A 22,533-nucleotide genomic window follows, 5' to 3' on the forward strand; every position below is an offset into this window, starting at 1 on the left:
TGACACATTTCCACAACACAAAGTATCAGACCAATGATCCTAGCTTAAAAGATCACCCACTACTTTTGCTACTACAGTTTTGATTTAGTGACTTTTATTTTTTTGACCGAGCTGAAATGCTCTCAGCTATTATGTAAATGTTAGACTCAATGGACCAATTCAGTGCCGAATCGGGGCAAACTGATGGAGATGTAATGCGAAAATAAGCCAGATGAGGTCAGTGTTGTTTCACGGAAGTTTTGAATCCTGGACCTTAATTGAATCCACGTCGTTCTAAATACATTAGGCTAAAATCACATTATTCCTTATTGGACTGTTATATAAAATTAATCTAGGCAGAACTGATAGGACAGCTTGTTTTACTTCAGTTGGGTGTTGTTGCATAAGAAATTATGGCTATTTTGTAAGATTGCTGTTTTCTAAGCTGTTTGTTCTGTTGAACTCTTATATTGTCTTCTGCGTGTACCAACCATAATTCCCAGTTTCTAACTGGGTGCACAGCGTTAGTTTTTTGCCACAGAGGAATCCAGTTTGACTGCTGTGCAGGAACCCCATCATCCTCGCCCTCCCCCCTTTGAGGATGCAGGACGGTGCGGTCCTGAGCTCTGACTCCTGGCGGCTCAGACAAGCAGCCGCGCTCACCGCGGAGACTGTTCGGAGGGGCGCTCTGTGATCCGATTTCTCTCCGTTTTGTCTGTTTATTTCTTTCCTGGGTTTTCCTCTTTCAAACCCTCCACGTGCCACCGTGACCCGTGACAGCATGACGAAACGCGCCCATTTGGGATAATTTTGAATTATGGTTCGATACAAGCGTAGATGTTCTCGGAGCTGCCGCTGAGGTTACATTCACGGTCTGACTGGATTCTCGCAGCGTGATGGATACAAATGAGTTCGTGATATTGAAACTTTTTTTTGTCGGGTTTTTGGGTGAGTAAGGTTTACTTTGCTTGTTTGTTTTAATTCTCAGAGCACATGTTCATAATTGAGACCTTTCTCTCCAGCACCAATCTCCATCACCAAGTGGTCTCCCTCTGTTATTACTGGGGAGAAATCACACACACTTGCCTCTTGAAACCAGTGCTGTCTTAGCAGTTTGTTCCCACTTTTTCAACTATAGAGAGATAATTTCATGCTTTTCTACAGGTGGCTTGGAAATGTCCTTACATTTTCATCAACTAATGCATCGCCCTCATCGTCAAATGCATCACCCTCTGCATTGTCCTCTGTGGCTTAATGCACACAATGAGCAGGCTAACTATCAGGAACATCAGTGTCATCTCATAGAGTATGTACTGAATGAGGAATTTACAGTGTTGTACTATGGCATCATGCCCCAGTGGACAGACCTGACCTATATCGGGGCCAATGGGAATTTCTGGATCTGGCTCATTAGGTGGTAGGAAGAACTCATGTATGAAATTGTGTTGCACATCCTAAAGACAATTAGTATTGTCGTGATTTAGATGGTTCACTTGAGTCCCTGTACTGAAGGAATGTCCAGTGGTGCTTGGTGCTGATTGAGAATCCAAGCATGAATGCAAATGACCTGCCGTTGTCACTCAAAGCCGTGCTATGGCACGTAACTGTAAGCGGTAGAGACAGCATCAGCAGACTGAGGGCTTTCTGGAGAGCAGATGCTGTGGTGATATTCCATCTTGGCACCATATGGTGTTACACTGATTGAAAATACTTGGATTTCTCCAATGGACAAGTGAGGTGATGTAGGATTGCAATTTCAAGGTTTGTGGTTATTGTATTCAAACTCTTACCTTATAGTTTATTCCCAGAGCCTCTGGTGAGGTGAACTTAGGTGAAATAGGTAGTGCAAGCTTAAAATGCTTTTAAGATCTTATATAACTGAAATTATATGAGCCAAAACATAATCAGATTTTCACACAAAGCTATGAGGTTGGTAAGGGGAACTCAAGTAAAGAAATAAGACAACACAATAATACTCTGCTGCTTATTTACTGAGGGAAATAAACCTAATAAATTACCCATATAAAGGTCTTGTGGACAAATCACAAGGTTACTGTAAAAACAGTTTTGTGGACAGATGAGATAGAAATAGAACATTTCAGTTAAATTAGATATAAAAATCGTGTGTTTTTCCAAATGCAATTGGACAAATGCTCATGCTATGCACAATTTTTGGTGAGGCTGAGCTGCCCTGCACTAAAAACCTTATTCTGTTTGTGAAAAACAGTGATGGTAGTATCATGGTTTGGGCCAGATATGCTGCTCCTTTGCTAGAGGACACATTGTATTTTGAATTATACCAGGAAATTCTAGCATAAAATGTCAGGACATATATCCATAAACTTGATCTTGAAAGAAAGTGGAAATGAGCATAAAGCAAATAAGTCAGTGAATGGCTAAAAAACAATAAAGTGAGTGTTCTGGAATGATCAAGTCAAGGTCGTAATGGACCCAAATCCTTGTGTAATGTTGGATTCCTCAAAGCCAATGGTCAGGACTGATTTAGAGTTATCTGGAGACATTTAGCTGAGGTTATTGTTGCACAAGATGGTCACCTCAGATACAAAGCAAAGGCTCCCATACTTTTGTTGCTTCTGTTTTTCCTACTTTACCAGGTACCCCCTTGAGATCTCTTTTCAACAGACTTAACCGAGATAGCAGCTGTAGAAACTAACGTATAAAAGTGTAACATAAAATATATGATGGGAAAAGCCTGGGAACACTAAAAAGTTACTTGAGTTTAAATAATCAATTAAGATTCGAATAAATAAATCTTTGTCCCATATGTGAGTTATTTTTTATCTACTTTAGGATGTTATGAAGAAACTTGAGAATTAGTTTGGAGTCACATTTAGAAGATAACAAAAACTCTAAGGTCTGCAAACTTTAAAACTGTTAGTTCTAAAAGTACCTATTTAACACACTTGGGTATCCTTTTGCCATACTGAAAAGTAAAGCTTGTTGTGGACAGGAGGTTCTGGACTGCTGGATGTCCTGCCAGACTTTTAGCCTGGACTCCCCTGGATGTCTGCCATGTAACAGCTGTGGCTCTCACAGTGCTGTTTGGTAAGCTGAAATCTAACTCAGTTTATGACTGAAAGCATGTTTTTATGTGCCATCTCATTCTAAATGAGGGGGGAAAGAAACCAGGTGCAAGTGCTGCTGAAAAGAAATACAAAAAAAAAAAAAGAAAACAAGAGTTTCTCGTCTTGTGCTGCAAAGACTTGTAGCAGAGGTCTCCTGTGATAGCTTCTGTCTAGACTGAAAAGGTTTTCTCATCAAGAAAAGCAGAACATGACGCAGTGAGTCACTCTGATTTGTTGCTTCGAATGTTGGGCCAGCGTGGTCAATTCAGCAGAGTACGAGGTTCCCACATGCACAACAGAGAAAGAGTGATTCCCGCTGAATGCAAAGCATCTGCTTTCCCTGTAAACAGCGACTCAAACACTCTTGTGGGGAGGTAAACTGCCTGAGGGTTCTTCTGTCTCTCTACCATCTAAAAAGGGAAAAAAATAAGCTTTTAAAGAAGTTCCCGAGTTCTTCTTATAAAGTGCTATTCACAGACTCTCAGTGAGATTTCAGTGTTGGGGATCTTTTTGATTCAAGATGCTTTTCTTAAGACGTGGAGGTTGTCAGTGGCGCTCATGTCCGCAATAAAGCAAGACTGAAATATTTTCAAACCTATTAATCTAGACCATGTTGAAACCGGGCAAGACATTAGACGGAATGTGTAATCAAAAGGGACACACGTTGGACAATTAACCATCTCATTTACACAATCTTCTTTCAGAGTCTCACTCTGTTCTATGAGCTTGTATGACAGCATATTGCTATTATTGTAGATTTTTGCAGTTGGATGACTGCTTTGTAAGAATGTTCTACCTGATTAGTTAGAGGAACATTTCCGGCCTTTCTTTTGCTTTCCATCAATGTGAAATTTGTAGCATGGTTAGCAAAGTATCTTGGTCAAAAGATCGCCTGATGTCGTACTTCAACACTGATAATATCTTTGTATACCCAACATTTTGCCTTAGAAACACTATTTAGATGTCCACTCTTGGTTTTTAAGGTATTCAACCTTTGACCCTGTGCACACAAACACGGCTAATTTGATGACTAAAAATCAAAACTACAACCACTCTCACAACCACCAGAGGTATACATATTTGAAAAAGCTGACATTTCCCTGCAGCTCATGAGAAGATACGAGAAATAGAGAAATAGATCTGTTTTGAAGTAATTACTTACTCCTAGTGATTGGGGTCATTTTGTCAGAGAGTGCAGCTGCAGAGAGAATACAATATTACTAATGGTTAACTCACCGGTTGGGTCATAATGACACAATTGTATGTATTATGTAATCCTCTTCTATCACTCCAGGCTTGACTCAAGGACCTAACATGTTATTATTCCTCCTGCAAAGCAACAGCCAGGGCAGAAATACACGACCTCGCTGCCGTTTGTCTGCTTTCTCAAGAAGATTTAGCAAAAAGTACCATGTAGAATTTCATGAAAGTGCGGAGAGGTTTGGCATGAAGGAATCCATTCAGTTTTAATGACAGCTTTAATTCTTTGAGGCATGAACTTAACTAAGTCATTAAAAACAAAATTAATCAATCAGGCTGCAACCTTTTGTTAAAACAGTTGCAGCATGAAGCCTCATCATGGACCTTTTTATTCCAACTCAGATTGGGATCAGAACTGTTTGCTAGCCCTGTCACTGAGTTCATGCTTTTTCCTCAAGAAAAGTTGGAATGAGAAAGAGAAAAATGTCCAAAAATTCAGTGTCAACCTGTGAGTTTACCGTAGAGGTAATGACTGCCATCTCACCTGGTCCTCTTTACTTCAGACAGTCATCTTTCTATTTTTCATTAGACCTGCACCAAACAAATGGTCCAGCATCATCTCCTTATCCAGAGCAGAAAAGGTGATTCATCACTGAATATCACTTTCATCCACAGTCTATGACTGCTTCTCTTTATCCCAACCTAACCTTGTTTTCTTATGTTTAGGTGTTATTTATAGTCTCGGTTTGGCTTGTCTGGTTGTAAAATTAATTTCCTTTAGCCGGTTTCTTTTAATAGTTGTGACCATGATTGTGACAGTTCAGTCACAAACATTGACTCCTGCTCCTGCCCATTTGTGTTTCATTTTTTGTTGTTGTTCATTTTCTAGTTTCAGACATATTGCTTTTGGTTTTCTGTCCGCTATGGTGTCTGCCTTGGTCTACCTGACTGTTTCTCTTTTTAGAACCGTCCCACACTCTGAGGCAAATTACCTTCTTGAAGAAGTTTACGAATCCCTTATGTTTGATTGCTAGGGCCATGTCTCCTGCCAATCAGTCAGGTGCAACAGCCCAGCTGTACTGCAGACACATTTGCATATATAAGCCTCTATTTGATCAGGAAAAAGAAAAACCTAAAGTAAAGCGATTTATCAGAATTTGGTATGTTTTACAAAGCCAGAGTGCTCAGCTGTTAAATGAATTAGCTTTGCGTCAGATCTGTGAGATATTCATTTTATAACTAAATAAAATAACTAAATGAACACCCTTCAAGAGTAGTGATTATTCAACTTTTAGTTTTAATCAGGCAAAATTGAAATTTTCTGAGTTTTCCTTTTCTATCAAACGGCAAAAGAATTAATAGCATGTACTGTATGTTGTAACATGTTGGCAATGATTTACCTCACTTAATGGTGTATATCCAACAGTGACATACCGTAGACACTGATGCTGAAATGATAAATCAAGCAGTCCTACCCCTATCTATGCCATTACTCCATATATATGAGTTAAAGCCATTGCTTGAAGGAGGAGATCCTGCAGTTTCACAGATGAGGGTTTTGTTAATACTCTGACATTGCTACATTTGAGCCTCGGCCACAGCTCAACGGCCCTGAAAGTGTGTTAAGAGCATTATGAATCTTTCAGATCCCTGTGAAAGATTCATGGACTAGAGGTGGCACACGAGGTGTCCTCCTCATATCATAGTCTAATGCTGAGGATTTGCTGACTCTAAAATGCTGTGTGCAGCACAGAGAGTGGTTCTGACAACACACAATATGGCTTGTGAGTTATGGCCTTATATATGCAACTATTAGCTTATTGTTTGTCTGCCATGACAAGACGGTACAAGAAACCAGAATGAATTGTTGTTGAAGTAGTTAAAAAAAGAGAAAATATAACTAAACAAATGTATACTTTTCTGGCTGTTCATTTTTGTTTGTGCCCTTTTAGTGAAATAGATGAAAAAACAACAAACTATACAGAAAAGATCTTCAGAGTATCTGCCTTCAGTTCTTACAGACTCATTTGATCTCTTTCAGCAAAATGGCTGCACACACAACTCTCTGTCACCCCAGCAGCAGCAAACCATTGGCTCATTATGTGATGTCATTTGCAGGAGCCCTCAAACAGTACTGGCTTCTTGAAGGAACAGCATTAGGGCAGAATTGGAGCATGGCCATACAATAGTTAGCTGACAGTTTGTACCAGCAGATCTGACAGAGAGCTGGTCTTTGGTCACATTTGTAATCACAGAATAGGTGCTAATGAGCACTTCTGGAATGGGGAGTGAACTGGCTGCACTGGCAGACTCAAATAAGAAAGGATCACGGGAGACAGTCGCACTTGAATAGGAGTCACATGTTTAAAATAGACTTGCAGATAACATCTTTTCAGCCTTGTGACTGAAGATTTTACACCATGTACAGTATTTGGTTAAAAACTAAGCAAACTGCAAAATCTGGGCAAAATGAAATTAGTAGATAGTGCAAAATGAGCTGACTGAGAGCTCTTCAGTCGCATAATTGAGTGTAACACTTAACTGACAGTAATGCAGCCTTTTCCCAATCTAGGAAGGTTCTTAATCATGATGCAGTGGCAAACCCTTTATTTACATTTGTATATTGGTCAAAAGGGTTTTCAATTATCTGTTTCAGCTGCAAGGAGTCTTCAAATATTGCAGGGATGACTCAAAGCTTACAAGATTTTTGGTGCTAATGTGGTAGTTTTGTCTTTTCTTCAATATGAAAAATCGTGTTAGTGCTAGGTTTTGCAAAATGGGGTGGGTAAGTATTTGCTGTTGAAAGCCATGTAGTGGGGGAGTATTTTGTAACTGATTTTTATTTTAGAGCAATTTTGTTTTATCAGTTATAATTTTTACAATTGGTAATCCATTTTTGGTTGTTCTCGCACAAATGACAGCTGGGAAAGGCTCCTGCGCCCCCGCAACCCTGAATTGGATTAAACGGGTATAGAAAATGGATGGATGGAAGGATGCTAATTCATTTTTGATTGTGCATTTTGATTCCTGTTAGCTTTGCATCGGCAGATCTTGGAAATGTGGCCAGTGACACTGAAAACAATGGAAATGGGCTTGCTTAATGCCTGAGGGTAAACATGCAAGACTGCCTGTGTTGGACAGCAAATACTGCAACAAAACACCAGTAGATTTTTATACACCCAAAGAAAAGAACCATGTAGGCCTGCTTTCTTGCAAAATCCAATTTTTTTGTAAAACGCAACCATTTCTGCATGTACACTTAGTTGCAACATACAGGAAGCAGAGACTGAACGTTTTGTATGCCAAATGTGGTCTTCCTTCATCCTATAAAATGTCATATTTTCTGTTGCTGCAAGATATTGCAGATCATGCCCTACAGAAGGAACAAACTGTGCAGATGTATTTGCAGTGAGCTGTTTTCATGGACCTTTGCAATTGTTTGGAGCCAGCAGTGCAGAGCAATACACAACGATCCAACCCTATTCCACCTCATGTGCTGTTTCTCTTGACCTTGGGCTTTTTGACCACTGGAACATTTCAGCAGGAGCTGGGGGACAAGGTGGGCATATCACAGCCTCATCTGCCGCTCTCTTGTGGATGCAATAAATCAACTGGCCATGCATTACATAAAGTTTCCATATACAGCTGAAGAACAAGTTGCAGTCAAGAGGGGATTTAATTCTATTGCTGGTCTTCCTAACACCATTGGTGCAATAGAGTGCATACATGTGCACATTAAAGCATCCTCGCCAGATCCATTCCCATTCCCATAACTGCAAGTAATATCGCTTCATAAATGTCCAACGCATTTGCGACTCCCAGAACCACATAATGAATGTGGTCTCTCACTTCCCGGGAGGAGCACGACTCCTTCGTCTTACAGAACAGCTCCGTGGGCATGCACGTCAAACAAGGAGCAGCTGGTGACACATTTCTCATTGGTGCATATCATTTTAGAATTAAAATGTCCTAAAACAGTGACTTTTTATTATGATTTGTTTTGTTAGGAGATCAAAGATAGATTTCACCATCAAAGGTGTGTTGCAGCACCCTAAGTTGGTTAGCTATGTGTTTTTAGTTACTTAAGAGAGCCAGGCAAACATAACAACTTTACTATGTGATGTTCTTTTTTATCCACGTTATAATATAAGAAAAGTCGCATGTTGTGAAAATGGTTTGTTCGAAGATACACAAATTTAGACCGTCCAGACTTGGATATTTGATTAATCCTAATAGTGACAAAGTTCTTGCTGCCAATTTAAAGCAAGAACTAATTTTACAAATGATGGTACCACTGTCTGATGTTAACTGTTTGAAGCTCACGAGGGAATCAGCCGGTGTGTGGACTGTCTGAATTGAAACAATGCTTAGATTGAAACTTTTTGGCACCTTAAAAAAAGCCTTGTTTTAGGTTTTAATCCTTTACCATTCATACCATCCAGTAGCTTTTAGACCAATTTTCCAATTTCTTGCAAGCAAAATACCTCCACAATTATGCTTCTAAATGAAATACAAAGCCATAAAAAGCAATGGATTATTTTTCCTTCCTTGGGGATGGTACTTAATTGGACTCTTTTTCTTTCTGACAAATGCTGAAGATGTGATGTGTGGGTGTTGCAGCTATAGAGTTAATGAAAGGCTCATTTTACAGATGAAAATAAAGAGCAGTGTCGCAAAACTCTTGCTGCTGTGTAGCTTCCAAAGTAATGTAATTGAAATGGATAAAATAATTAGTAATTAATGTGAAGATAGTTATTTTTATCACTTAATGTGATGATGTTACTTTGTTATTTCATAGTGAGCTGGTGAGATATAATGTGTTGTAAGGGTGATACAGTGACATTTAAACAAAGCAAGGGTACTTTCACTGACAGGCTCTGCCAGCGTTGCTGTTGTTCTCTTTGCTACTCGACCACAATAAAGATGTCAATTTACATGTTAGATTCATTACTGCCCTAATGTCACTCCAGGTTGTTGTCTGCCCTTGACTGAGCACAACAATTCAAATCTGTGACAATGAGGCTGGCTTTTATATGCAGAACTTTCTCTCTTACCATCTGTTTCCCCTTTTTGCTTCTCTGACGTCTTTTGAATTTCACTCTTTTTGTGTCAGACGGGCAGATGAACATCTTGTTGGTACTGTCTGTGCCAAATGTCAATGTCGCACTCTGGGAAATGTTCAGTTCCTTTGATACAATCTGTTTTCAAGGGGAAGTTGAATGTTGATCTGGATTACTGTAGTTGGAAGAAAATGTTTTTACAGCATTTGCAGACAGCTACAAAACTATCCAGCACATGCCTGATGAGGTTTAGACAGTAGCTGGAGAGCTAATGTGTTTCTCCTCTGTGCTCTGGCCTTCAGAACATAGACTGTGCCAAGGGGCGGTAATTAATGGCGAGGACACGTTGACATATTTATTACAGATGGCTGTGTTATAAACAGATCTGAAACACTGAGAGGGGTCTGAACATTAATTAATTTTGTCATTTTGATGGAAGGAGACAGAACATTTGGATGCTTAGGTTGGGAAAGGCATCAACCGCAGCATGACAGCTTGATGAGACCTCCTGGTGCCAGGCGTCCTGCACTTGTCACTGAGCCAAGCTGGCCTTGAAGAAAAAGTGATCCATTTGAATTGAACCTCTGAATTTACAGCTTTGTGTCTTTGTGGCCACACAACCGTTCCTCCTCCCACTGGCATTTGCTATTTGTTTTTTTAAAGACAATGTGAAGTAATAAATTAATATAATGATGTTCACATTTACAAATGTTTTCTTTTTGTCAGATTAATTTGCTTCAAGGGAGCTTGTTTTGCGTGATTGGTGAAAAAGGGTTGGCACAAAGTGGTTTAAGGCCATTCTTTTGGTGTTTTCTGTTTAGAATTAAAAGCTTGTCTGAAGTTGGAAGCCTGAATGCATTTGACTGTCTAATTCTTCTTTTCCAGTTGATTATCTTAGCTAATGAAGAACAATTGCAGATTATTTCAGTGTGCTGACTATCACAAGTTATCTATCTCCAGCAGCCTGTGTGAGCACATAAGTCTTCATTTTTACATGAATAAACGATTTTCTCCACAAAAATGAATGCTGAAAATATGTTCAATTCAACTTTTGTGTCTTGATATAGACAAAATGTTCATGAGATGCTCAGTACAGCAGCTTCAGCATTCCATAAACAAACCATGATGGCTCATAAACAGATGGAATCCCTCTACAGGGGCCTATTCTGCTGAAGCTTGGCTGCAATCTTCCCCTACACGTGGTAAATGGACTGCATTTATATAGAGCCGTTATCCCAAATGCCTGTCACGACGCTTCGCTTTCACACACAACAGACTGCTCCACCACCTCAGTGGCTGTCATCCTATACACACACACCAAGTGTCAGGTTTAAAAAAAGAGCATGTCTCTCTGGGAACCCCCTCCCCCATCATGGATTTTCTCCTCTCTACCACTGGCATTTTATTTCTGTCTGTCTCCGTCATGGACATCCAGTAGTCCCCCTCTTCACCTCCCCCTCTTCCTGCTTTTGTCTGCCAACTACCCAGAGTTCCCCTCTGTCTTGCACATCTGTGTCATTCTCCAGCCTCGTCTTCCTCTCCCTCCTCCCTGACCCCCAGATCCCCCCATGTGGAAGACTCCACTCTGATAGAGACAGCACTTCCACTACAGACAGAGTTATGGCAGCAAAGAAGTGGTTGAGGTTGTCTTAGTGTATACAAGCGATCCAAACACACACACCCCAGGGTGAGGTGAATCGCCGGTTGTCAGGGAAAGAGGGGGGTAATTGAAGGTGATGTTTAAAAAATGAGGACAACTTTCCAGGAAGTTATTTACTGCGTTGCATTCAGTTGGGCCACAAACAGTTGTGTAACAAATGAAAAGAGGTGGTAAAGACAAAGGCGGGGCTTTTTCATCTCTGATAGCTGGCCATTTGTGGTGTGAGGTGGATGCAAATGTGAGCCTGTCAGTTTAGGACAGTTACAGAGATGAAGCAAGGATGTGGAGGAGGGAGTTTACAGAGAGGAGTTATAACCAGCAGTTAAAGGGACAAGCAGTTCAGACAGACTAAAATAAAGGTAAATTTATCCCATAAAAAACTGTTTTAGTTCCAAAGAGATTTGTCGGCAACATGCAGTTGAAAGAGAATAAAATGTTTGGCCTATGATGCAAAATTGAATTTCCATGTTTACCACATTTGTTTTTTTTTCTAAACTCAGAATGGCCTTTTCGCCCAACATCTCTCTTGTGTAGTTCCCCTGCACAGAGTTCATGAATTCATTCTGTTTGCCTCGCCTGCCACATCAGCCGGTAGATGAATGATAATCTCTCAGCAGTCAATCACCTCTCTGTGCGACTCCCACGGGGTTGTTTTGAAGAGGGCTGAGTGGGAATAGAAAACTGATCGCATAATCTTGGTTTACCGTTTTCTCGTCTGCAGTGATTTATTTTGTCCGTTAAAGAAATAACACCTAAACCAAGTAAAATGCGTTTTCAGAAAGTCACATTGTGTGTCTGTCTCTCCTGTGGCTGCAGGCATCTTCAGATCTGCGATAAACATCCTGAGCTTTTCTCTGAGGCTGAAGCCCTCGACAGCAGCAGCAGTTGTTGATCATGGTTGACTGAGGCAAAAATTCAGATGATGAAAATGTCTTCTCTTAACGATATCCCTCTCAGACACGGACACAAGACACTTCAGGCTTTAAGATGATGATCAGGACAGTTTGTGTACATATTTTCTCACATATAAATGACTCAGTTTTTAGTTAGCTGAATATTTGCAGCCTGGATGAAAAAAGGATGTTACAGTTTGCAGTATGTACCACACTTGCTTCATCGAGATGTTTCCCAGCTTATTTCGTGATTTATACAGACATCTTAAGTCAGCTGTGAGAACATACATTCATTATACACGCAAAGCAGCATAATGATTGTATGGCTTTTTGTAACTTAGAGCTGCTGCAATCAATATTATTATGACAATATGGATCTAACGATCATATCAGATATTAAAAAGTACAGCAGCAGCATCTGCCATCTGCTCCCAAATGGCCAATAAGATCTCACTCCAGAATGGATCATCATTATTTTGGTCCACAACACACAAATAGTTTGTAGTTTAGTAATAAAAGGTTGAAAATAAAAAGTCAAATTACCATATTTTCTGGTCTCCCCGGAATCATTTCGTATCCGCTTCCGTTATTTGCAACTTGTAAAACTGTCTCAGATGTAGTAACACACGACTATAATGTGCACTGAATAAAAAACATCAAAATCTGGACACGTGAAATCCCGGTTCATTGTCAGAAACAATCCATGCTCTGGGAGAAGAAGGGCTCACACCAGAGAACCAAGATTAAGCCCCTTCTGCCTCAATATTGTCCAACAACCTCTCCCTCTTTTTTTTCTTCTAATTTTTCCTATACTTGTAGTTGGTTGGGGTTTGATATAAAGCAACAGTCTCAGGATGGATCGTAAAACACTTACGTTAGTCCAAGAAAAAATAAACAGCAATTTCTCAATAAAGGCGAAGAAATTGTGCAGTAGCTACATTTACCTTCCTCTGTGCTTTACTGCAACACAGCTCCTGAATTGCTGCTCCCATGTTGTGACGTGACAGCATTGGTGCATGCGATGCACATGTTAAACACTGCCACTCTGATGCCATAAAAAGGAAAGGAGAAGTTGGCATTAGACCCATGTCCTTCAAGTGAGAGATTGCTGGTTTAAATATTGTCCTGCACAAGCTTTTCCACTGTTCTGTCACTCTTCTATCTGATTAGTTGTTTTTCAACTCCGCAGCCACTACCTAATGGTTAAGGTTAATAGTTAAAAGTATATGGTCTGGTTAGATGTTAAAAAAAATACATCCCGGTACTTGGCATTAGAAAACTGTACTCATTGGTCATGATTTCTGTCATGAGACAAGAACCTACCCGAACTAAACAATTGCCGACCAAAATGTTGTCACTTCACTAGCTTTAAGCATGGATTATGAAACTACAAGGTATTTGATATAAACAAATGTTCCTATTTCACCATTTCTGTTGGGACAGGGCTGCATTAATAGACTGTACATGGTAAGAGTTTGATGATAACTTTGCCCGACACAAAACAGACAAAATGAAACGTCTCATAGGTTCTGTGCCTTTTTTGTGACAGCTCTCTTTTGGAGGTTTTTCATACCCGCTTCATCCTATTCAGGGTCATAGGGGGTGCTGGAGCATATCCCAGCTGCCACAGTGGGGGTGTGAGAAGCAGGCAACACACAGAGACAAATTGCCAGTCCATTAAAGAGACAAACAACCATTCACACACACACACACACACACACACACACACACACACACACACACACTCACTCACTCGTGCTTACAGTCAATTTGAAATCACCAATTAACCTGATGTGAATGTTTTTGGATGGTGGGAGTAAACCGGGGAGAGAATCCATGCACAAAGGGAGACAACATTGCAAACTCCTCACAGAGAGGCTCCAGCTGAGATTTGAACCGGGAACCATTTTGGTATGAGGCACGGGTGCTAACGATCTGGGCTTAGTCAGGCAAAACATTCAGTGAAGAAAAATACCTGTAAGTCTCGATTGATTAGTCTGTTTAACTTCTGAGATTTGTTGGCTGTGACGGCTCAGAGGTTTTCCCAAAGGCTCTGAGAGGAAAATACGTTTGGGAGTATATCAAAGGAACACTGCAGTATTTGCTCTGCAGTATAAAGGAGTGACACAGGCCTGGAGCAGTGAGCACAAATTCAATCAGCAGCTCCAGTACAAAGATAACTAACCTTAAATTTAGGCAAGTCAGTGCTGAGAGTACTAATACAATCTCTGTAATGTAGTGGTCCATAATTGCATTGTCTTTAATTGTTTCTTAGACTGAAAATATGCCCAGCAAAATACTGCTCTTGAGTCAACAGAAGATTTGGTTGCACTCACTTAAGGACAGATATTTACAGTCGATAACATTGTCAGAAAATGTTCAGATCAGATTTTCTCCTCATTTGTAATGCTAGACTATCAGGAATCAAGCACAAAAAGGATTTGTGCTTATGCATTTTGTGACTTCACACGACTCTGACAGGTCAGTGTTTTTGTTGCAACAACATCCTCACCCAGTGGTTTTCTCAGATAAGGACACTGCATGGTCCTCTGCTAGAAGGTCATCCATCTTCCTGTGAGGGAGCTCTGCTGATAACAAGAACATCTGACAGTGTGTCTGCTGGTCTGCCAAGAGTCATTACTGCTGGAGGGCCAAACTGAGAAACATCAGTGCTCAAACTTACAGACTGTTGCGTACCTTATTTCTGCATTAACAGTGACAAGCAAGCTTTAATATGAAAAAGAGAAAGACCAGAGTGGAAAGTAAAGCCTCTCTCTGGGGAAATATCTCTCGAAACCAAAAATAATTTATACCATGAGTAAAGGAGTAAATTGACTACGAAGGGAGGAGTAGCTTAGATAAATGGCAACATCGTGCTAACATCAACTGACTCTGTTTGTCAAGTTTCCCTTATTTATAGGAATTTTTCACAGGCCTCACAACTGATTAACAGTGATAATGATGGGTGCGTTCTACAGAGTTGTTTTCTTCTTTCCCACATGTCTCAGCTCCTCATCTGACATTTGCATTTGAACTCTTCTGCTCACCACCCTCTATTCAAAAGGTTTTCTATTCATCGAGAGGATGGTGAAAGTGTTCCTTAAAAGCAAGCTCTTTTCCAGCTATCTGCCACATTCGCCCCAGCTTGATAACCCCGATCTTTTTTGAGGAGCTGTGAGTCCTCCTGAAACAGAGAGTAGAAAGAATGACAAAGGAGGAGGGAAATACTTCATACTTTTTAGCTTTTGATCGTCACGCTTAAAAGTATTCAGGTGTTTTTCTCTGTATGAGAGAATATATATTTATATCATAAATTTATATTTGTACTGATTCGAAAGAAAAAAGAATGCATTGTTCACATGTTTGAAAAATCTCCCATTTGACCTCAAGACTTTCAATAAGGTATCAAACATGGTCCTTTGCCCAGATGCTCACCGCGGAGCAAGCAAAACAAACACTTTCCTTCAGATGTTTGCGTCCTCCTTGATCTCTCAGACATTACTTGTTTTTCCATGTTGTGTTAATACAGGGAGCAGTGTGGCTTGAAAGGCCAAAGAGCCGGTTATCTTCAAAGAGCAGAGTTTAATGAATGCTGAGTGGTGCTTGCAGATAAAATAAGTCTCAAATTTATACAGACACGCAGATTCTGCTTGATCTTCACTGTGGTTGTACAGCACACTGAAGCAGTGTTTTTTAATGGCATGATACGGAACAGATTGTATGATAAATTAGTTTAAATCAGTTTTAACACTGCTGAAAATGTTACCTCATTCAACAGACCAGTGAATCGGCTTTTGTAGGTCATACATTTCTATAAAAGTGTCCAGTTTGTCAAAACTCCTACCTCCCTCTTATAAACATGTGTACCCCTGGGTTCTATACTTGGACCACTAATGCAGTTTTATTTATGTGGCACCAAATATCAACAGAAGGCATGTCAAGGCACTTTACAAAGTAAGATAAATAATTTGTTAAGTCAATGTCAGAGGTCCAGCAATTCCTTTTCAGCTGGTTATGTGGTCTAATGGGACCTAATATACCCAGTTTCAGAAGAAGAGTTCCCTTCATGGCTGGTTTCAATCACAAGCATGTGTGCACAGTGCTATGATCTGGGGTAGCCTCATCTGGGAAAGTCTAGGTTCAAGTATAGATTCAGTTCCACACAAATATATACTCCTTGATCAATAAATCTTTTTCTTCCCTGATGGCATTGTCATACTCAAAGTTGACAGTGCCGGGATTCATTGGGCTCAGGTTGTGAAAGAGTAGTTCAGGGAATGTTGGACATAAATTTTCGCTCATGGATTGGTCACTGGTGAGTCCAAAGAATCTTTGATGTGCTGGAGATGACTTTACTCCGCAGTCCAACACTCCCATAATCAATTGATGCAACTCTGGATGGAAAAAAATGCTGCTTATGATTGACTACGGTAATCTTTTTTGGCCGGGCATAGTGTAATGAATGCTGGTTGGAGCCTCAGATTCATTCTCTGATCTTTTGGAAGGTAGTGCACGTCTTTCTCTATTCCCTGTTCCTACTGTCTTCTTCATGTTCTGTGTTGTATTCTTTCTTTCCATTTGTCCGCAGACACCTCAGTTGATTTTCAGTGGTTTGGTGTATAATCTGTGTGGAAAGACAGAGTGAGAGGGAGACAGATGGTGCAGGAGGAAGACAAAAGGACACAAGGACACCTCACCTCCTTCCTTTTTAATTTCTCTGTTTAGATAAAAAAAAAAAAAAAACAGGACACATTCCTGCTGTAGGCATGGATACATAATCAGACGAGGCTGTGTTAATATCCTGTTAAGGATGCTTCTTTGTTTTTTTTAATCTTTCCTTGTCCTTGAACTAACAAAATGTTTTTATTGAATTAAAATTAAGCTCAATTTGCAGCAGAACTTTCCCTCTCAAATTAAATCTGACCATTATTACAGCCTCCTCCGAAGTACGAACGACATGTCATTGCCTTCCTGTCCTTTTGGTGCAGACAAGCCAGCCCAATGTATGAGACAGGTCACCCACAAAGCTCTGCCTCTTCTAACTCTGTTTAAATCTGAGACAGTGCTGATGGGTCGTCTGGCTCCTTACATCTTAGGTTTCCTCTCATCTGCTGTATTATTTTTTTTAACAGCCACGATGATGACATGCGAGCCGCTGCTTCGGTGGCACGCTGCCAACCAACATCTGCAAACGCCATGAATTTGTTCTCTCCCGGTTCTAGAATAGCACCGCTCGGCCTGCCCAATTCCCTCTCTTAATTGTGTTTTAATGTACATGGAGCTATGGCAACATTTCTGTTCGAGAGTAGAGAGCCGTCAGTTCAGTCGCTCCAATCCATTTTCATTTTTGGCCATGGCATAACAAGTGTTTAATGATCATTGCTTTGAGCGCCATGCTCACATTGAAAACGTTTTTTATGCATTTCTTTAGGAAGGAATAAATGCAGCCTCAATGCTCATTTTAAACTCCCACATGCTGAGAATCTAATGAATATCCTGCACTACAGGTCATTCCTTGCTTTATGTTATGAGGAACACAAGACTTAATTAAGCCACTCTGATTGCATCCACATTTTCTGCCCTTGTCTTTTACCTTTAAATGAAAGCGTTCCTTTCACAAAACAAGAACTATACAATTTTTATCCAGAGCTCATTAAATAGGCTATTAAAATGTTAATTTCATAGTCTTCCAGCTCTATTATGTTTAAAATATCTGTTGAAATTAAATCAGTTTCCTTCTTAATAGCCTTTATTGATCTTATTATGTCACGATGAGCTGGGTTTGATCCATCCCCAGCTCCATTCAGCGGTCAACAAAGGGCTCATTAGTGTAAATGTGTGTGCGACTTGCTCTGGCAACTTGTCTATAAGCGACTGCAGTCGCATCCTCATGAATCTCAGTGAAGAGGAAACTGACGTCCCAGTGAATGGTATGGAAATAAGAGGGCGTCTGATGGACGGAACAAATTCAAAAGTGTCTGTTTTGTGCAACAGACGAGACATTTATCAATGTGATTCATTGACAAATTGTTACTTTGTCATTTTACATGCCTTTACAGAGCATTTTAGTATCTTGTTAGGAAACTGGTCTTGGTTTGGGTTTGCCAGCTAATTGCTTTCTTTCCTGCAACAAGCCAATGAAAATAGTGGAACACCTGGCTGCTATAGAGACAAGCACTATTCTGTCATTTGGGTGAGAAGATTGAAACCAGACTGTCAGTTATGGGGATACTTGTTTTATTTATTTATTTTTCCTGACTGTGAGAAGTACTTACAGCTACTCATATTCTTACCCTTTTGCTATCTAAAACAGCTCAAACCTCCAATATTTCACAGCAGTTCCAGTGAGAGCTATTTTGTGGATTTCTATACCCCATCGTTTCTGCACCAGGCAAGTCAGTACAGGATGTTAAATGCCATTACATTTTCTTTACTGCAGAATGTCCATGTAGCATCACGGCCTACATTGAGCTCCAGGTTGCAACAACACGTCGAAACATGGGCTGTTGAAGTGAGCAGCTTATGTTACCTGCTGTGAAAGTTTTGAGGTGTGAACTGTTTTAAATGGTGAAATGTCCCTTTATAAATATAAAAGTATTTCCACACTGCAGAAGCTGGCTAATGGATGTGTGATACTCTCACATAGCTCTATTGCTTCCAAGTTCACAAAAAATACAAGTTATATTGCCACGAATAGTTGCTTAAAGTAACTCCTCTGCGTTTTAGATCAGTGTGTAGAACCTTGATCTGTCACACAGCAAAAAAAGAGGGATTCACCAGGCTCATAAATCACTCTATAACGTGACAAAATTTGTCATTGCTCTCATGCATTCACAGCTGATGCCTGCCTGATGTCTGTTTCCTCTGCAGAGCCGATTTCATTTCAAAGCTCCCCCGCCACAGCTCTGCTTAGCTCATGATAAGAGAAGGTTCATCAGTTCCTCCTGCTTGTATTCATTAAAGTTGGAATCCAGAGTTTTTTCACAGCAGATAATTTGGCTTGTCATAGCAGGAAAAGAGCCAAATACAAGCAGTTCTTGCATTTAAGTGGGTTCTTATATTGGCCAATTTCTCGCTGTCATGCTTTACTGGGACACTTAATGGTCATAGTTCAGCTGTGCTGTTCCTGCTCTAACGAGTCAAAACTGTTTGCTTTGGATTTTTGGAATTTTCTGTCATTCATATTGGATGCTCATGTTAAATATGGCCTCTTTTGAATTTCAGAGAATTAGGTAAATTGATATCATATTAGTCTCTGTAATCCAGATTATTCACCGTTCACACGAGCAATGAGAGCTCAACTCATGCTACTCCAGACACAGAAAACTACAATGGTAATAAGCAATGGGAGCTGCCTTCCAGAAGTCGGCCAATCAGAGAAAAAAAAATAAAATAACAGCACATTTTAGCAGGATAAGTTTTGCAACCACTTGTAGTAGCCTGTAAATCCTAATCTTTTTAAAATGTTGCAGGAAGCTACCGCAGATCTTGTACTTGATTAAGTTGTTTTCTGTCGAAGGGCACATAGGTGATCTTTGTTTTTTCCACACAGGAACTGATGTACTCCAGATATATTTATATTGGATCGAATACACCAGATGTTATTGTTGGATCTGCCTGCATGAAGCTTACTGTCGTGACAAATTAAATACAAGTGGAGACCTGTAGACGATGTGATAGCCAAGTTTTGAGGTCTGCGGAGGAGAACTTTCAAAGACAGCAAATTTTAGAGTGCATTATAAATCACTGTGATATTTGATTTAATTTATTGATCAGGGGACACAATGGACTTATTTTCTTTGTGCACTGATGACTCTGAGAATCTTGAGAAATGATTTTCTGTCTTGGTGTACCTCGTTACAATCCCCTAATTCCCTTCTGAAAGGAGGGCAGGAAGAGTTTAATCTCCTGAAAAAGACAGGCGTATGGATTTGACATAGTCTTAGGCAGTGGACAGAGCTGTCTCAAATCTCTCTATTAAAGCTTAGAGATGCTGGGCTGCAACCCTCAGAGGCTCATTTTGCTCGAAAATAACTTTGAAATCTTGATTTTTGTGGATTCTTGATTAGATGCACTTGCTCTTATAATGCTTTTACTGAATCTCCAAGTAAGGGTCAGTTCAATTTTCTTAAAATTGTACATGACTGGAGTTCAGAAAATTACTTTGCTTGAAGTAAATGAGAATGTTAACGCTGACGGTCGGAATCACATTAGACTCACACCTATTGGGGGGAAGATTTCAATTTATGAGACCATACATTACTTATCATTCTGGGATATTTATTCAGACCCACAGTCATGTGGTACTTTGCAGACTTTGGATTGAGGATTTTTCTTGGCCAATCAAAACGGTTTTGAACTTTTAGTGACAGACTGTATAAGCCATACAAACTTTTAATTCAAGTCATTACAGTGCAGCTCATCTTCCCCCTGTCTTATAGGGAGTCACACATCCTATGTTCTATTCTCTGTTTAAAACAGGTTAATGTAGTTATAGAACCTGTACAAAGCAAAAACTAATTAAAGCATTTCCCCTCTTTTGGTAACTATGTTTATTTGCTCTTTTGATAAGCATTAAATCAGATCAGTAGCTGTGGCTCTTTTGGATCTCAGTTTTTTAAATGATGAAACAAACAAGATGAAGAGAGTGTTCATTAGTGAGATGGTCAGATTTTACTACAAAGGCAAGACCTGCTGTTTCTCCCTGGTTTGCAGTGCTTGTGCTAAACTAAGATGAAGCTTCATATTGGGCATATTTTCTTCTCTGAATATGTATACAGAGGATTTATCTCAGATTTTTGAAAATTTAGGTTTAAGCAACACAAAATCATGTCAAGTCAGACTCAGAATCTAATATAAAAAAGCTGTTTCTAAAGGATGTTTTAGACAAACACACATAGCTTAATAATCTGATCTCAAAAACATCCCTGTTAGCTGGTCAAACAGAGAAATCTCTATATTTAGAACGGTAACTTGGTAACAATCTTTGTCCCCGTGGGACATCCTTCAAAGTGATCCTCCGCTTTCTGGCTCTTGAAAGGGAGATAAAGTTTCCCGTGCAGCGGCATGTTTAGCTTGGGTCAGAGCTGCTGTGTACAGGATTTTAGATCAGAGAAGAGGAGGGAAAAGCAAAGAGAGGATCGGATTAGAAGTTTGTAAGATGGATCCGTGGTTGTACTGGGACATGTCATTGAGATGATACCTGTTTCTTACTCTCTTCTACCTGCTCTGATTCTGCTGCATAAAAATAGAAAACTCTTCAAAATTATTACGTTTGTGTCTCATTCAGTCATGATAGAGCTCTTGCAAAGCTGAACTAGTTGATTAAGACAACGGCGGAGAGTTTTCTGCCAACAAAAGTCCGTGAGTGACCTTTACAGCACAGCTGTGTAAAGGAAAATGAATCATTGATGACAGGACACGGTCCCTCTACCTCGAGTTTGAGTTGCTCCCCATGGAGTGATACAACAGAATGCCTTTCTTTTATCCTTAATGCAGTTTACAGTCTATATTAAACTTAAATCTAAGTGTAAGTGAAGGCTTTGACTGCTGTATAATCAAAAGTGGGATAAGTTCATAGGTTACTAATAGGTTTTGAAAAAAATCTGTTCATTATCTTTGTAGTAAGCAATGAATTTGCAGCTGCTTCATGATAAAAATATTCAATTCCTCACTATAAAGCTTAGAGTGCAATGACATACCTTTGAGCATAGGTGTTCCTCTCTACCTTACAGAAATCTCTTGAAGTCTGATCTCTTCTGCGAACATCTCTCAGATTTGTCACTAATAATCTGCTGCCTGACCCTAACATCAGCATCATAATGTCATCTCGTGGTGACAACATAAAACTGGAAAGGAAATAAGGCAGTTTTTACCAGTTGCATTCCTAAATAAAATAGCTCAGCACATTTCAGCACACAAATAGCTGTTATTTAGATATTTGTTCCAGTTGTGAATTGATCCAAAGAAAAAAAAAATGCTCTGAAGGTTTGTTGGTCACATGAAATTTGATTATTGATTGAAAAAAAAAGATACAGTGCCGTATCTTTAGGTGGTTTTATAGTAAATGTCTCCACGTGAATTACATTCACATGCAGATCTAGTATTCTGAGTACTCTGATTGGTGACATTTAAAAAAATCATGGCTCTTCCTCTGCAAATTCACCTGTCGGCATTAGCATTTAGTCAGGAGATGACCCAAAGGTCCATCTCAAGCAAGCCTGACAAATGTTATCATAAGAGCCATGAGAATAAAAGGGTAAGCTGTGAGGGTCAAAGGTTGATGATGAAAAGTATGTAAAGATGTAAAGTATTTTTCTTCTTATATATATCCTGTTGTAACCTGGCCAGAAGACACTTTGACTTACATATTGTTTGATTTTTTTTCTTCACAGTTAACATCTGGATGATGAGAGGGTTATCAGGTGAGCATCCGTCCATCCATCAATCCATTAACAGTAATAGCAGCAACACCATACAGCAGAGACACATAAAAAGGTGGAAGTGAGGCATATTGTCATTTCCACTATTCCCAAGACTTAATGGATATAAATTAAACTCTTAACACACACCATAACACCATAACACCTTAGACAGTTCAAGACTAATTTAAAGCTTTATGATAGAATATGATAAGACAAAGCTCCCACAACAGG

General features: G+C 39.7%; 1 protein-coding gene across 1 annotated transcript in view; it reads left to right on the forward strand.

The window, feature by feature from the left end:
• The first annotated feature begins 628 nt into the window (after window positions 1-628).
• LOC140284856 (receptor activity-modifying protein 3-like) overlaps window positions 629-22,533 on the forward strand; it is a 35,546-nt gene continuing 13,641 nt past the window's right edge. Inside the window, exons 1-2 of the mRNA XM_072378860.1 lie at window positions 629-927; window positions 22,273-22,302. Coding sequence (XP_072234961.1) covers window positions 876-927; window positions 22,273-22,302 — 82 coding nt within the window. The 5' untranslated portion in view covers window positions 629-875. The remainder of the gene's footprint in view (window positions 928-22,272; window positions 22,303-22,533) is intronic.

Source organism: Leuresthes tenuis, unplaced genomic scaffold, assembly GCF_036924035.1.
Source record: "Leuresthes tenuis unplaced genomic scaffold, fLeuTen1.0.hap1 SCAF_24, whole genome shotgun sequence".
Lineage (NCBI taxonomy): Eukaryota > Metazoa > Chordata > Actinopteri > Atheriniformes > Atherinopsidae > Leuresthes > Leuresthes tenuis.